Genomic DNA, 12,990 nt, shown 5'->3' with positions numbered 1-12,990 from the left:
TTTTGGTTTTTCACCACAATTGTAGCATATAATGGAAAACATTATGTTAGATAAGATACTGGGGTGTGGCCGAACATGGCGGCTGCAGCTTAGAGGAGCTTTGTTCTGTTCCCTGCATCCTGACTAGTCCAGCAGCGGCTTGACCCATTCGAGCAATTATTTTGACTTCAGTTGACATGCGGACGCTACCACCTGCAAACAGGGGCGCCTGCGACCCCTGCTCTGCACTTCAGGGAAATTTGCTAGCGCGGGAAGACGGGGTGCAATCACCCAGGCAGCCATAGATATGCCGGGACACAGGTCATAATTGTAGTGGGTCAAAATGGGCTGATGGCCAGTTTGGCGCACACAGCGTGCCTGGCCACAGGCACAATCTGGGGCAGGCCCGCTTTCTCCTTCCTTCACTAGAGATAAGTGGTGGCTCCCACCCAGAGTGCTGCTGTGAGGCCTGCGGGCATCATAGGAGTGTTCTGGAGGTGAGTGAGTGCTTCCATGGGACATATCATTTAGTGCTGCCCCCAACCCATTTTCGTATGTGGTAAAATATACTTTGGCCTCACCAGGCTGCCCTGGCTGCTCGTGCTCCCTGATGTGCTCCTGAATGACTCCCTAGGGTGAGGCAGGCCACGGGTAGCCTGTTAAGCAGACCTAAACATCATATTTGTAGTTAACCGCACTCTAAGTCGCATAGCCTGCTGAAGATCGAAGGTGCAAGAACCCCTGGAAGGTAGTCTGTGAAGTCATAGAAGCTCCCATGGACACTGCAGGTGGTGTGGCTAGCCACAGTTGTGGAATGCCCCACCCTCATTTGTACAAACACACTGATGCTCCCTGGCCGCTAGTGTACCGTGAAATAACTGAATAGTGCTACAGGGTGAGGCGGTCAAAGACAGATCCTTGCATAGGACAGAGTCATCACTGAGTTCAAAGCTTGTTGCTCCACACACCCACCACTTGATGTACAGGGGGTTTTACATCAACACAAGATACCCAGAGACATGCTAGGCAACCAAATTTCCACTTGGCAAAACCCGTCGGCCTTGGTACCATGGCCTCATCAGAAACTCCCTCAGAGGTTGTTTCACTGCCTCAACAAGTTACAGTGGGCACTCTTATTGCCAGCGATTGAAGACTTTTCTGCTGCTTTGGCAGCCAACGCTGATGCTTGACTTAACACTGCCGCGTGAGAATCAATGGAAACTATCAGAGAAAGTAGCTTCCAATACCACAGCTATTGATAGTTTAACCCCCTGCACTAAGACCTCTCACAGTGCACTCAGCATATCGTAGAAGATCTTAGGGTCATGGAAGTCACTCGATGACGCAGAGGGGCGTTCACATTGTAACAATATCAATCTGTCTACCGGAGGGGTTTAGAGAGGGCGGACACCTCGCGGCTCATGGAGGATTACTTTTTTAAAAAACTGGTGACTCAGAACTCTTTGTCAATTTGCGTTGTGGTCAAGAGGGCTTATACGGTCCCGGCTTGGCGCCCTCCCAGTGGATCACCAAGGTCCCCGATTGCCAGATTACCTAACTTCAAGGATGGGGACAGGATCTTGTCACAATTGGAATCAGGGATTGAGGGTCCCTGGGTTCCCTAGTTATTATTCAAAGTTCCTAAAGTACTTACCTGCAATACCTTTCAAATGAGATATTACATGTAGAATTTGAACCTGTGGTTCTTAAAATAAACTAAGAAAATATATTTTTCTATAACAAAACCTATTGGCCTGGATTTGTCTTGGAGTGTGTGTCCCTCATTTATTGCCTGTGTGTATGTACAACAAATGCTTAACACTACTCCTTTGATAAGCCTACTGCTCGACCACACTACCACAAAATAGAGCATTAGTATTATCTCTTTTTGCCACTATCTTACCTCTAAGGGGAACCCTTGGACTCTGTGCATACTATTCCTTACTTTGAAATAGTGCATACAGAGGCAACTTCCTACATTGGTGGATCAGCGGTGGGGTACAAGACTTTGCATTTGCTGGACTACTCAGCCAATACCTGATCACACGACAAATTCCAAAAATTGTCATTAGAAATTGATTTTTGCAATTTGAACTGTTTTTCTAAATTCTTAAAAGTCCTGCTAGGGCCTTGTGTTAGTCCCTGTTAGCATTTCTTTTAGAGTTTAAAAGTTTTGTGAAAGTTTGAATTAGGTTCTAGAAATAGTTTTAGATTCTTAAAAAGTATTCCAACTTTTAGAAACATAATGTCTGGTGCAGAAGAGAATGTGATGGAACTCGACCTCACACCTTACCTCCATCTTAAAATGAGGGAGCTAAGGTCTTTCTGCAAAATAAAGAAAATCCCAGTTGGCTTAAGACCCTCCAAACAACAGCTCCAGGAGCTTTTGGCAGAGTTTGAAAAAGCCAGCCCCTCTGAGGATGACAACCCAGAGGATGATGATAGTGACTTGGAGAATTCCCCCCTTCCAGTCCTAATTAGGGAGATCAGGGACCCTCAATCACTGACTCCAAACATAATAGTCAGAGATGCTGCTTCCCTCACAGGAGGGGCCAGCACCTCTGGAATCAGTGAGGATAGCCTCAGTGAAGATGACCTCCTGTTAGCCAGGATGGCCAAAAGATTGGCTTTGGAGAGACAGCTCCTAGCCATAGAAAGGGAAAGACAAGAGATGGGCCTAGGTCCCATCAATGGTGGCAGCAACATAACCAGGGTCAGAGATTCTCCTTACATGCTAAAAATCCCTAAAGGGATTGTGACTAAATATGAAGATGGTGATGACATCACCAAGTGGTTCACAGCTTTTGAGAGGGCTTGTGTAACCAGAAAAGTAAGCAAATCTCACTGGGGTGCTCTCCTTTGGGAAATGTTCACTGGAAAGTGTAGGGATAGACTCCTCACACTCTCTGGAAAAGATGCAGAATCTTATGACCTCATGAAGGGAACCCTGATGGAGGGCTTTGGATTCTCCACTGAGGAGTATAGAATTAGCTTCAGGGGGGCTCAAAAATCCTCAAGCCAGACCTGGGTTGATTTTGTTGACTACTCAGTGAAAACACTGGATGGTTGGGTAACTGGAAATGAAGTGCAAGACTATGTTGGGCTTTATAATTTGTTTATGAAAGAACACCTTTTAAGTAACTGCTTCAATGAAAAGTTGCATCAGTATCTGGTAGACCTAGGTCCAATTTCTCCCCAAGAATTGGGAAAGAAGGCAGACCACTGGGTCAAGACTAGGGTAACCAAAACTTCCACTGGGGTTGACCAAAAGAAAGGGGTTACAAAGCCTCCCCAGGAGAAAGTGGGTGACACTAGAAACAAAGAAAAAGAGTCCTCTGTAGGGCCCCAAAAACCAGACCAGGTGGGTGGGCCCCAAGACACAACCCAAAACAAAGGTGGGTACCAGGGTAAGAACTGGGATGCCACTAAGGCATGTTGCCATAACTGTAGACAGACAGGGCACCACACCAAGGACACTTCTTGTCCCAAAAACAAACCCCCTAGCAAAATCCCAGGGGTAACCAGTGTAGCCATTGGGGATGACTCCTCAGAAGAGGAGGTCTTCATAGCCTACGTCTGGAAAAAGGGCCCAACAGGTGATTGGGAGATTCCAGAGGGAAGTAGACACTTCCACCACCTACTGGTGAATGGAATCCCAGCCACTGCCCTGAGAGACACTTGTGCCAGTCACACCATTGTGCATGACAGGCTGGTGTTCTCAAACCAGTACATCCCAGGTGAGACTGCCAGAGTAAGAGTTAGCCCAGACAGGGTCACTGATAGGCCTGTGGCTTTTGGGCCCATAGAAGTGGGTGGGACTTTTAGCTGGAGAAGGGTGGTAGTCAGTACAGACCTCCCCCTTGATTGTCTCCTTGTAAATGACTACCCAGAGGTTAGTCAGAGCCCAAGAGAGGAACTGGTCCAGTGCCAGTCCTCTCCCAAGGATTCTGGAGGTCCTGCCCCTGCAGTAACTGCAAGCAGGCCCCAGAAGAAAAAGAATAGAAAACAGTGTAGGAAGGGTGGACAACCTTTAGCCAAGGTCCCAGCAAGCCAAGGAGATTCTGCTCCAGTAGGGGAGAACTCCAAAAGTGGCACTGGTAAAGTCCAACCTAACCCACAAGAAGTCCTGGCTAGTCGGGCAACTGTTAAGCCTGAGTGGGTGGCTCATCAGCTAACAGAAGAAAGAGTGGAAGAAGGGTGTTTACTACAAGATGTGGTAACCCCACACTCTAATACAGCAGACAGGCACCCTGAACCCAAAGAAGCCAGTAACTTAGCCCCTTTCCTTGTAGGTGAAGAGCTAAAGGTGTGGTTCAGGGCACTGACAGCTGCCAGTGGCCTCTGCTGGGTGTTAGCCTTTATGGCTGCACTATCCTTGGCATGGTGGTCTGACCCCATGCCAAATAGCAAGTTAGGCCCCCTGACCCTGTTGGTCATGGTGGGGTTACTCCAGCTCTGGGTAACCTCTTTGGGTAAGCTAGGGGCGACCCTGGCTAAGATAAGATTAGCAGAGGTGGATACCTCTAACCCCAAAATAGAGAGAATGGGTGGAGACATTAAAGACACAGACAAGAGGCAATTCAGACTAGGTCCTATCACTGTGGAAGTGGGTCAGCTCCCCAGAGGGAATGACCTGGACAGGAGGATGTAAGGCAGAGTAGGCCCTGCAACAAACCAGCCTATTTCCTCTACTCTTCCTCGCCTGACAGACTAGGAAGACTCTCCCAGCTTTGGCTGAGTCTCCTGGGCTGTGGGCTGGGGGGGCGCTTGTGTAAAGAAATGGCTCCCTGTTGCAGTTACCCCCAACCCCCCCCTCCCCCCACACTTTTTGCCTGATACTGATGCTGACTTGACTGAGAAGTGTGCTGGGACCCTGCTAACCAGGCCCCAGCACCAGTGTTCTTTCACCTAAAATGTACCATTGTTTCCACAATTGGCACAACCCTGGCACCTAGGTAAGTCCCTTGTAACTGGTACCCCTGGTAGGTTTTGTTATAGAAAAATATATTTTCTTAGTTTATTTTAAGAACCACAGGTTCAAATTCTACATGTAATATCTCATTTGAAAGGTATTGCAGGTAAGTACTTTAGGAACTTTGAATAATCACAATAGCATATATACTTTTTACATAAAACACAATAAGCTGTTTTAAAAGTGGACACTTAGTGCAATTTTCACAGTTCCTGGGGGAGGTAAAGTAATGTTAGTTCTTGCAGGTAAGTAAACCACCTACGGGGTTCAAATTGGGGTCCAAGGTAGCCCACCGTTGGGGGGTTCAGAGCAACCCCAAAGTCACCACACCAGCAGCTCAGGGCCAGTCAGGTCCAGAGTTCAAAGTGGTGCCCAAAACACATAGGCTTCAATGGAGAAGGGGGTGCCCCGGTTCCAGTCTGCCAGCAGGTAAGTACCCGTGTCTTCGGAGGGCAGACCAGGGGGGTTTTGTAGGGCACCAGGGGGGGAGGGGGGGGGGGGACACAAGCTCACACAAAAAGTACAACAAAAAGAGGGAATCCCGAGGCTCCCCCTGACCGCGACTGCCTGCTCCTCAGATCCCGATGCCTGGTAAAGACTCTGCACCCGCAGCCCCCAGCACCTGAAGGATCCGAACTCCAGTGCAGGAGTGACCCCCAGGAGGCCCTCTCCCTTGCCCAGGTGGTGGCTACCCCGAGGAGCCCCCCCCCCCCCCCCCTGCCTGCATCGCTGAAGAGACCCCTTGGTCTCCCATTGATTTCCATTGGAAACCCGACGTGTGTTTGCACACTGCACCCGGCCGCCCCGTGCTGCTGAGGGTGTACTTTCTGTGCTAACTTGTGTCCCCCCCGGTGCCCTACAAAACCCCCCTGGTCTGCCCTCCGAGGACGCAGGTACTTACCTGCTGGCAGACTGGAACCGGGGCACCCCCTTCTCCATTGAAGCCTATGCGTTTTGGGCACCACTTTGAACTCTGCACCTGACCGGCCCTGAGCTGCTGGTGTGGTGATTTCTTTGAAAACTGTGTATGCTATTTTGATTATTCAAAGTTCCTAAAGTACCTACCTGCAATACCTTTCATTTAAAGTATTACATGTAAAATTTGAACCTGTGGTTCTTAAAATAAACTAAGAAAAGATATTTTTCTACACAAAAACATATTGGCCTGGAATTGTCTCTGAGTGTGTGTTCCTCATTTATTGCCTGTGTGTGTACAACAAATGCTTAACACTACTCCTTTGATAAGCCTACTGCTCGACCACACTACCACAAAATAGAGCATTAGTATTATCTCTTTTTGCCACTATCTTACCTCTAAAGGGAACCCTTGGACTCTGTGCATACTATTCCTTACTTTGAAATAGTGCATACAGAGCCAACTTCCTACAGTATGATTTCAACACATGGCCATGCAAATCATTTTGTACTGCACATAGAAGATTAGAGAACCAGGCAGGACTGTAGGGACATTTCAGTCCAAGACTCTGGCATTACAAAACAGAAGCAGCCATACTTCTGGATGTGCTGGCAACCAACTGAAATAGTCAGCCCGAAGCATATCCCCCCCTTCCAAACTCACTTCTGTAATCTTCCAGACATTTGTTATTTAAGGCTCTCTGTTAAACACACCCTTCTCCCTACCTTTTTTTCCTAGAGCTGAAGAAAACATGTTATACGTCCCACCAGACAGGATACTTCTTTAAATACTCACCCTTATATAGTTGTACTGGTCTCTATGTAGGTTACAGTGTAGCAGAAAATGCTCCTAAGTCAAGAGCTTACGCATTTTCCCTTGTTCTTTAGTTGGTTAACTTAAAAATAGGTAGTGTCCATGATAGAAAAGTAAGAAGAAGTTGGTACATTTCTTGCCATGGGCTAATATAATCAGGGGTCAGATTTTTCTAAAAATACTTTTTCAGAGCAAGATTGTTAACCAAAAATGGGGGAATAAAATGCAAAAATGCTTGCTGGGCATTTAGCTATGTTTCCAATGCTCCCCTTTCTTCTTGTGCTTATAACAAACATTTATATAATACTTTCTTGAAGCATAAGAACTAGTGTAGGAAGTTGGCTCTGTATGCACTATTTCAAAGTAAGGAATAGTATGCACAGAGTCCAAGGGTTCCCCTTAGAGGTAAGATAGTGGCAAAAAGAGATAATACTAATGCTCTATTTAGTGGTAGTGTGGTCGAGCAATAGGCTTATCCAAGGAGTAGTGTTAAGCATTTGTTGTACATACACATAGACAATAAATGAGGTACACACACTCAGAGACAAATCCAGCCCATAGGTTTTTATATAGAAAAATATCTTTTCTTAGTTTATTTTAAGAACCACAGGTTCAAATTCTACATGTAATATCTCATTCGAAAGGTATTGCAGGTAAGTACTTTAGGAACTTCAAATCGTCAAAATTGCATGTATACTTTTCAGGTTATTCACAAATAGCTGTTTTAAAAGTGGACACTTAGTGCAATTTTCACAGTTCCTAGGGGAGGTAAGTATTTGTTAGGTTAACCAGGTAAGTAAGACACTTACAGGGCTTAGTTCTTGGTCCAAGGTAGCCCACCGTTGGGGGTTCAGAGCAACCCCAAAGTCACCACACCAGCAGCTCAGGGCCGGTCAGGTGCAGAGTTCAAAGTGGTGCCCAAAACACATAGGCTAGAATGGAGAGAAGGGGGTGCCCCGGTTCCGGTCTGCTTGCAGGTAAGTACCCGCGTCTTCGGAGGGCAGACCAGGGGGTTTTTGTAGGGCACCGGGGGGGACACAAGCCCACACAGAAATTTCACCCTCAGCGGCGCGGGGGCGGCCGGGTGCAGTGTAGAAACAAGCGTCGGGTTCGCAATGTTAGTCTATGAGAGATCTCGGGATCTCTTCAGCGCTGCAGGCAGGCAAGGGGGGGGTTCCTCGGGGAAACCTCCACTTGGGCAAGGGAGAGGGACTCCTGGGGGTCACTCCTCCAGTGAAAGTCCGGTCCTTCAGGTCCTGGGGGCTGCGGGTGCAGGGTCTCTCCCAGGTGTCGGGACTTAGGATTCAAAGAGTCGCGGTCAGGGGAAGCCTCGGGATTCCCTCTGCAGGCGGCGCTGTGGGGGCTCAGGGGGGACAGGTTTTGGTACTCACAGTATCAGAGTAGTCCTGGGGTCCCTCCTGAGGTGTCGGGTCTCCACCAGCCGAGTCGGGGTCGCCGGGTGCAGTGTTGCAAGTCTCGCGCTTCTTGCGGGGAGCTTGCAGGGTTCTTTTAAAGCTGCTGGAAACAAAGTTGCAGCCTTTCTTGGAGCAGGTCCGCTGTCCTCGGGAGTTTCTTGTCTTTTCGAAGCAGGGGCAGTCCTCAGAGGATGTCGAGGTCGCTGGTCCCTTCGGAAGGCGTCGCTGGAGCAGGATCTTTGGAAGGCAGGAGACAGGCCGGTGAGTTTCTGGAGCCAAGGCAGTTGTCGTCTTCTGGTCTTCCGCTGCAGGGGTTTTCAGCTGGGCAGTCCTTCTTCTTGTAGTTGCAGGAATCTAATTTTCTAGGGTTCAGGGTAGCCCTTAAATACTAAATTTAAGGGCGTGTTTAGGTCTGGGGGGTTAGTAGCCAATGGCTACTAGCCCTGAGGGTGGGTACACCCTCTTTGTGCCTCCTCCCAAGGGGAGGGGGTCACAATCCTAACCCTATTGGGGGAATCCTCCATCTGCAAGATGGAGGATTTCTAAAAGTTAGAGTCACTTCAGCTCAGGACACCTTAGGGGCTGTCCTGACTGGCCAGTGACTCCTCCTTGTTGCTTTCTTTGTTCCCTCCAGCCTTGCCGCCAAAAGTGGGGGCCGTGGCCGGAGGGGGCGGGCAACTCCACTAAGCTGGAGTGCCCTGCTGGGCTGTGACAAAGGGGTGAGCCTTTGAGGCTCACCGCCAGGTGTCACAGCTCCTGCCTGGGGGAGGTGTTAGCATCTCCACCCAGTGCAGGCTTTGTTACTGGCCTCAGAGTGACAAAGGCACTCTCCCCATGGGGCCAGCAACATGTCTCTAGTGTGGCAGGCTGCTGGAACCAGTCAGCCTACACAGATAGTCGGTTAAGTTTCAGGGGGCACCTCTAAGGTGCCCTCTGTGGTGTATTTTACACTAAAATGTACACTGGCATCAGTGTGCATTTATTGTGCTGAGAAGTTTGATACCAAACTTCCCAGTTTTCAGTGTAGCCATTATGGTGCTGTGGAGTTCGTGTAAAACAGACTCCCAGACCATATACTCTTATGGCTACCCTGCACTTACAATGTCTAAGGTTTTGTTTAGACACTGTAGGGGCACAGTGCTCATGCACTGGTACCCTCACCTATGGTATAGTGCACCCTGCCTTAGGGCTGTAAGGCCTGCTAGAGGGGTGTCTTACCTATACTGCATAGGCAGTGAGAGGCTGGCATGGCACCCTGAGGGGAGTGCCATGTCGACTTACTCATTTTGTTCTCACTAGCACACACAGGCTTGTAAGCAGTGTGTCTGTGCTGAGTGAGGGGTCTCTAGGGTGGCATAAGACATGCTGCAGCCCTTAGAGACCTTCCTTGGCATCAGGGCCCTTGGTACTAGAAGTACCAGTTACAAGGGACTTATCTGAATGCCAGGGTGTGCCAATTGTGGATACAATGGTACATTTTAGGTGAAGGAACACTGGTGCTGGGGCCTGGTTAGCAGGGTCCCAGCACACTTCTCAGTCAAGTCAGCATCAGTATCAGGCAAAAAGTGGGGGGGTAACTGCAACAGGGAGCCATTTCTTTACAACTAGGTAATCCAATATAACATCGTAGTTCTTCGACTAATGTGCTAAGAAAATTGTAAGGAAATGCCTCCTTGGCATGGTTACCCCCTGACTTTTTGCCTTTGCTGATGCTATGTTTTGAATTGAAAGTGTGCTGAGGCCTGCTAACCAGGCCCCAGCACCAGTGTTCTTTCCCTAACCTGTACTTTTGATTCCACAATTGGCACACCCTGGCATCCAGATAAGTCCCTTGTAACTGGTACCTCTGGTACCAAGGGCCCTGATGCCAGGGAAGGTCTCTAAGGGCTGCAGCATGTATTATGCCACCCTAAGAGACCCCTCACTCAGCACAGACACACTGCTTACCAGCTTGTGTGTGCTAGTGAGAACAAAATGAGTAAGTCGACATGGCACTCCCCTCAGGGTGCCATGCCAGCCTCTCACTGCCTATGCAGTATAGGTAAGACACCCCTCTAGCGGGCCTTACAGCCCTAAGGCAGGGTGCACTATACCATAGGTGAGGGTACCAGTGCATGAGCACTGTGCCCCTACAGTGTCTAAGCAAAACCTTAGACATTGTAAGTGCAGGGTAGCCATAAGAGTATATGGTCTGGGAGTCTGTTTTACACGAACTCCACAGCACCATAATGGCTACACTGAAAACTGGGAAGTTTGGTATCAAACTTCTCAGCACAATAAATGCACACTGATGCCAGTGTACATTTTATTGTAAAATACACCACAGAGGGCACCTTAGAGGTGCCCCCTGAAACTTAACCGACTATCTGTGTAGGCTGACTGGTTCCAGCAGCCTGCCACACTAGAGACATGTTGCTGGCCCCATGGGGAGAGTGCCTTTGTCACTCTGAGGCCAGTAACAAAGCCTGCACTGGGTGGAGATGCTAACACCTCCCCCAGGCAGGAGCTGTAACACCTGGCGGTGAGCCTCAAAGGCTCACCCCTTTGTCACAGCCCCGCAGGACACTCCAGCTAGTGGAGTTGCCCGCCCCCTCCGGCCCCGGCCCCGGCCCCCACTTTTGGCGGCAAGGCCGGAGAAAATAATGAGAATAACAAGGAGGAGTCACTGTCCAGTCAGGACAGCCCCTAAGGTGTCCTGAGCTGAGGTGACTAACTTTTAGAAAACCTCCATCTTGCAGATGGAGGATTCCCCCAATAGGATTAGGGATGTGACCCCCTCCCCTTGGGAGGAGGCACAAAGAGGGTGTACCCACCCTCAGGGCTAGTAGCCATTGGCTACTAACCCCCCAGACCTAAACACGCCCTTAAATTTAGTATTTAAGGGCTTCCCTGAACCTAAAGAGTTAGATTCCTGCAACTACAAGAAGAAGGACTGCCGAGCTGACAAACCCCTGCAGAGGAAGACCAGAAGACACCAACTGCCTTGGCCCCAGACTTACCGGCCTGTCTCCTGCCTTCCAAAGAACCTGCTCCAGCGACGCTTTCCAAGGGACCAGCGACCTCTGAATCCTCTGAGGACTGCCCTGCTTCGAAAAAGACAAGAAACTCCCGAGGACAGCGGCACTGCTCCAAAAAGAACTGCAACTTTGTTACAAGGAGCAGATTTAAAGACCCCTGCAATTCCCCGCAAGAAGCGTGAGACTTGCAACACTGCACCCGGCGACCCCGACTCGACTGGTGGAGAACAACCAACTCAGGGAGGACCCTCCGGCGACTCTACGACTGTGAGTAACCAAAGTTGTCCCCCCTGAGCCCCCACAGCGACGCCTGCAGAGGGAATCCCCAGGCTCCCCCTGACCGCGACTGTCTGAACTCCATTTCCCGACGGCTGGAAAAGACCCTGCACCCGCAGCCCCCAGCCCCTAAAGAAACGGAACTTCTGTGCAGGAGTGACCCCCAGGAGGCCCTCTCCCTTGCCCAGGTGGTGGCTACCCCGAGGAGCCCCCCCCTTGCCTGCATCGCTGAAGAGACCCCTTGGTCTCCCATTGAAACCTGAAGGAAACCCGACGCGTGTTTGCACACTGCACCCGGCCGCCCCCGCGCTGCTGAGGGTGTACTTTCTGTGCTACTTTGTGTCCCCCCCGGTGCCCTACAAAACCCCCCTGGTCTGCCCTCCGAAGACGCGGGTACTTACCTGCTGGCAGACTGGAACCGGGGCACCCCCTTCTCTCCATTATAGCCTATGTGTTTTGGGCACCACTTTGAACTCTGCACCTGACCGGCCCTGAGCTGCTGGTGTGATAACTTTGGGGTTGCTCTGAACCCCCAACGGTGGGCTACCTTGGACCAAAAACTGAAACCTGTAAGTGCCTTACTTACCTGTTGAAACTAACAATAACTTACCTCCCCTAGGAACTGTGAAAATTGCACTAAGTGTCCACTTTTAAAACAGCTTATTGTGTTTTATGTGAAAAGTATACATGCTAAAGTAATGATTCAAAGTTCCTAGAGTACTTACCTGCAATACCTTTCAAAAGAGCTATTACATGTAAAATTTGAACCTGTGGTTCTTAAAATAAACTAAGAAAAGATATTTTTCTATAACAAAACCTATTGGCTGGATTTGTCTCCGAGTGTGTGTACCTCATTTATTGTCTATGTGTATGTACAACAAATGCTTAACACTACTCCTTGGATAAGCCTACTGCTCGACCACACTACCACAAAATAGAGCATTAGTATTATCTCTTTTTACCACTATTTTACCTCTAAGGGGAACCCTTGGACTCTGTGCATGCTATTCCTTACTTTGAAATAGCACATACAGAGCCAACTTCCTACAAAAATACTGTAGGAAATTGTGCATTGGGGTATCCTACTGATGCTACAATTGATGCACTGATATCAGGAAATAACATGAAAGATATATGCTCGCTGACAGGATTCCTCTAGTCTAGGACACTTCCCTAATGTCATGGATCAGCTTGCCAAGAAGCAGAGTATTCCTTACCCATATTCTGGATTTCCTTGTCTCCTCCGTAGTCAGTCATCTTCTTGCCCAAGTTTACCAACACATGGTACCGAGTATCATCCGTCTGCCCAAGCAGTTGCTCTATCTCTTTGCGTCTTTCCTTATCTCGTAGTTTGTCATTCTTTAGGACAGCAAGAACCTCATCAGCAGCTCCACAGAGAATATCCCGGGGCTGTCGAAAGTTTAAAAAAAAAAAAACTCCATTACTGAAAACAAAATAAGTACAAGGATATTTGCAAATACAATTGATTCAGTAATAATCAAAGAGTGTTAGCCATTGATTTAGATTTACTATGTAGATTAATAAGGCTAATAAATCTGCAGATATTTTTAACTTTCAAAAAGATAAAAAATCTGTGGCTAA

The 12,990-nt window shown here is 48.7% G+C and overlaps 1 protein-coding gene across 1 annotated transcript in view; it reads right to left on the bottom strand.

Annotated features, from left to right (window-relative positions):
• Window positions 1–12,990, bottom strand: part of SNRNP200 (small nuclear ribonucleoprotein U5 subunit 200) — a 527,741-nt gene that overhangs the window by 439,742 nt on the left and 75,009 nt on the right. The window contains exon 4 of the mRNA XM_069214415.1: window positions 12,606–12,798. Within this exon, the coding sequence (XP_069070516.1) occupies window positions 12,606–12,798 (193 nt within the window). The remainder of the gene's footprint in view (window positions 1–12,605; window positions 12,799–12,990) is intronic.

The sequence above is a fragment of the Pleurodeles waltl genome, chromosome 11 (genome assembly GCF_031143425.1).
Source record: "Pleurodeles waltl isolate 20211129_DDA chromosome 11, aPleWal1.hap1.20221129, whole genome shotgun sequence".
Classification (NCBI taxonomy): Eukaryota; Metazoa; Chordata; class Amphibia; order Caudata; family Salamandridae; genus Pleurodeles; species Pleurodeles waltl.
This window is presented reverse-complemented; position numbering and strand designations above follow the sequence as displayed.